General features: G+C 35.3%; 1 protein-coding gene across 1 annotated transcript; it reads left to right on the top strand.

Annotated features, from left to right (window-relative positions):
* Window positions 1-269: 269 nt before the first annotated feature.
* Window positions 270-1,274, top strand: LOC105307671 (olfactory receptor 7A10-like). Its single transcript, XM_011383231.1, has one exon. It carries the CDS (start codon window positions 270-272, stop codon window positions 1,272-1,274), a length of 1,005 nt encoding a protein of 334 aa, XP_011381533.1.
* Window positions 1,275-4,130: the final 2,856 nt, after the last annotated feature.

The raw sequence follows: 4,130 nt of genomic DNA, 5'->3' as shown, positions 1-4,130 counted from the left end.
AGCACTCAATTTATATTCCTGAAATACATGAAGAATTTCTCATTAAAACTGTAGCACACATGATACCTTAGGGAAAAAGGTGATTGAAACAAAAATTTCATATCACAGGTGACATGGAGATCCCTAAAGGGAACCAGATTCATACACAATATAATAAAATTAATTTTTGACTGCAAATATAAACTGTAGCATTCAAATTATGTGAGTAATGCAAGTTAGTGTGAATTAGTCATGTTATTTCCCTCTTTCCTGGAAGTCACCTCCACCGCATGGAACTGGAAAATGTTACATGGATTACAGAATTTCTTCTTCTGGGACTTTCAGAGGAACCAGAACTGCAGTCTTTCATCTTTGGGCTTTTCCTCTCTATGTACCTGATCACCGTGTTTGGAAACCTGCTCATCATCCTGGCCATCAGCTCAGACTCCCACCTCCACATGCCCATGTACTTCTTTCTCTCCAACCTCTCCTTGGTGGACATTTGTTTCATCTCCACCACCATCCCAAAGATGCTGGTAAACATCCAGTCACAGAGCAAAGTCATAACCTATGAAGGCTGCATAACCCAGATGTATTTTTATATTCTTTTTGTAGGACTGGATAACTTAATATTGACCATGATGGCCTATGACCGGTTTGTGGCCATCTGTCATCCACTGCACTACACAGTCATAATGAACCCCCAGCTCTGTGAACTGCTGGTTCTGTTGTCCTGGATCATGAGTGCCTTAATTTCCTTGTTACAAAGCTTAACGGCATTGCGACTGTCCTTCTGTATAGACTTGGAAATCTCACAGTTTTTCTGTGAACTCAATCAAGTGATACAACTCGCCTGCTCTAACACCTTTCTTAGTAATATGGTAATGTATTTTTCAGCTCTACTGCTAGGTGGAGGTCCTTTTGCTGGGATTCTTTACTCTTATTCTAAGATAGTTTCCTGCATACGTGGAATGTCATCAGCTCAGGGGAAGTATAAAGCATTTTCTACCTGTGCATCTCACCTATCAGTTGTCTCCTTATTTTATTTTACAGTTCTAGGAGTGTACCTCAGCTCTGCTGCTACCCACAGCTCACAGTCAAGTGCAATAGCCTCAGTGCTATACACTGTGGTCACACCCATGCTGAACCCTTTCATCTACAGTCTGAGGAATAAAGACATAAAGGGGGCTCTGAAAAGTTTCTTTGTGAAGGAAACCACAAAAGGTGCAATTGTCCTAGGACTAAAGAAGTGCCCATGGTTGCGGAAGTCAAAGGCTCAGAGCCAGCTATTGTGATTGTTTTCAAACTATGGAAGTAGAACTTATTCTTTATGTTAATACCTTGGAATTTCTTTGAGCCTAATTTCAATATTCAACTTTAGTAATTCACTTTTTTTAAGCTTTTTCGCTCGCTGATATCCAAGTTTTTTCTTTGTTGTTTTCCTATTTTCCCAAATTTATTTCCACCATGCATCAGAAATGTTTGAAAAATCCCATTTACCTATTGATACAACATGGATTTTTTAAGAATAATTTTTCTCAAATGACAAATATCTTTTTTTATACCATTTTTTTTTTTTACTAAAGAATCATCATGAATTGTACTACTCTTAAGGAAAACATAACTACAGTTAATAACCCATGACACTTATATAATTTTTATTAAATTTATTTGAGTGACACTGGTTAATAAAATTATATATGTTTCAAGTGTTCAATTCAAGAATACATCATCTCTATATTGCATTGTAAGAGTGGAAAATATGAGAGCACTGTTTTTCACTTTTATGTCTGACATTGCTTTGTATATCACTATCTTAACTGCTCTTCCTGATAACGCAGACTGTAACATACTAGTGTGTTTTAATACCCTGTCACTAGGTTTTATTCTCCTCGTTAGAATCCTGTTCTCTTTCAGCTCAGTGTCCACAAACCCTACTTTAGTCACTCACAAAATGATTATTAAATGCATATTATTAGAAGGATTCTTCACTGAAATGTAAATTTAAAAAATAGGTTGATCTAATATGACTTTAAAATCACAAATGACCTTCAATATGATGAAACAAAAATTTAAATCACATATTGTATTATTGTGAAAAATATTCTTCATGCCGTACATCTATTCATTGGAATATGGAGGACTGGTGCCGATGTGTAAGGGATTTATATACATGGGTGAAGAATTGATTGGCATTTTTCTATCTTTTGTTGAATTATCTTTGTGTTTCAAAGTTATAGGCAGCTTGAAAACCTTCAGTGCTGCCTAGAGAATATGACTCCTTTAATTGTGTAAAGAAAATATATCCCCCTTTCTAAATTTTGTCATAACCACAAGAGGGATGGTGAATGATCATTATCAGTATCATCCATTATGTATCTTCAAATCTCAGGATTCTATTCACCTTTTGTGATCAAAGAATGACTCCAGAGAGAGCTTACATTTCTGTTCAGTCATGCGAATCAGTGTCACCAGTTTTCCTATACACACTCATGTTCTTTCAACCTTGCCTGGTTACAGGGAAATGATCCCCAATGAAAGTTTTTAAATACAGCTGTTTGAAATAAACTGAAGTCACAGAGTAACCATGAATGCTGTCTTCAAATATGAGAACAAATAGCAAGAATGTTATTCTGTATACTTAGTGCTAATAAGTCAACCTTCATATATATTTCTAACTTGTTTTTACGTCTGTTATCCTGTATTGTTCCCTTTGGCCTATATGATTAGATCTATTTCTAAAACTTGCACCATCTTCAACTCTCATGTGTAAGGCATTCTTATTTACATTTGACTAAAGATCACCTTTCCTTCCTTAGACGTATTCAAATCCATCTATCTCTATATAAGAAGAAATTACAACTTAGAGAGTGGTTCCTCCCCATTTTTATATTTTTTACATTTTTAATTTTTGTTTTTGTTTACTTTCATTTTTATTCTTCGATTAGAGTTGACATTAAACAGAATTCTATATTAGTTTCAGGTGTACAGTGCAATGGCCAGACACCTATAAAATTCACGGAGTGATCCCCTGAGCAGTTCAGCATTCATCTCGCACCATATGTAATTGCAATATTATTGTCTACGTTCCCCATATTGTACTCACATCCCTGTAACTATTTTGTAACTACCAATTTTTACTTCTTAATCCTTTCACCTTTTTCAACCAGTCCCCCATATTCCCTCCCACCTGGCAATCACCAGTTTGTTCCCTATATCTATAAATCTGTTTCTGTTTTGTTCATTTAGTTTCTTCTTTAGATTCTACATATTAGTAAAATTATATGGTACTTGTCCTTCTCTGTCTGACTTATTTCATGTAGCATAATACCGTCTAGGTCCATCCATGCCATTGCAAATGGTAAGATTTCATTTTTTATGGCTGGGTAATGTTTCATTGTATATGTACACCACAACCTTTTTCTCCAATTGTCTATTGATGGGCACATAGGTTGCTTCCATATCTTGGCTACCGTAAATCACACTGCAGTGAACACAGGAGTGCATATATCTTTTTGAATTAGTGTTTTGGTTTTCTTCTAATAAATGCTCAAAAGTGCAATTGTTGGATCATATGGTAGTTCTATTTTTAACTCTTTCAGGAAATCCAAACTATTTTCTATAGCGGCAGTACCAATTTGCAATTCCACCAGCAGTGCACAAGGGTTTACTTTTCTACGCATCTTCATCAACACTTGTTTTTCAGTTTATTGATAGTAGCCATATTGACAAATGTGAAGTGATATGTCATTGTGGTTTTAATTTGCATTTCTCTGATTTTTAGTGATGTTGAGCATCTTTTTCATATGTCTATTGGCCATCTGTATGTCCTTTCTGGAGAAATGCCTATTCAGGTCTTCTGCCCTTTTTTTAATTGGCTTGTTAAGCTAAAGGAATTTATCCACACCAAGCTAGTATTACAGGAAATGTTGAAGGGACTCCTTTATGAAAAAAACATGTATCAAAAACAGGAATACAGAATAGTAACAACTACATTCCTATCAACAAGTACTTCAAATGGAAAAGAATTAAATGTTCCAACCAAGAGATGGAGTGCTGAATGGATAAGAAAACAAGACCCCTACATATACTGCCTACAAGAGACTCACTTCACATTATAAGACATGCAAACTATATAAATGTTTAACCAA

The sequence above is a fragment of the Pteropus vampyrus genome, unplaced genomic scaffold (genome assembly GCF_000151845.1).
Source record: "Pteropus vampyrus isolate Shadow unplaced genomic scaffold, Pvam_2.0 Scaffold507, whole genome shotgun sequence".
NCBI lineage: Eukaryota > Metazoa > Chordata > Mammalia > Chiroptera > Pteropodidae > Pteropus > Pteropus vampyrus.
The sequence above is the reverse complement of the archived record's forward strand: the minus strand, read 5'-3'. Positions and strand labels throughout refer to the sequence as shown.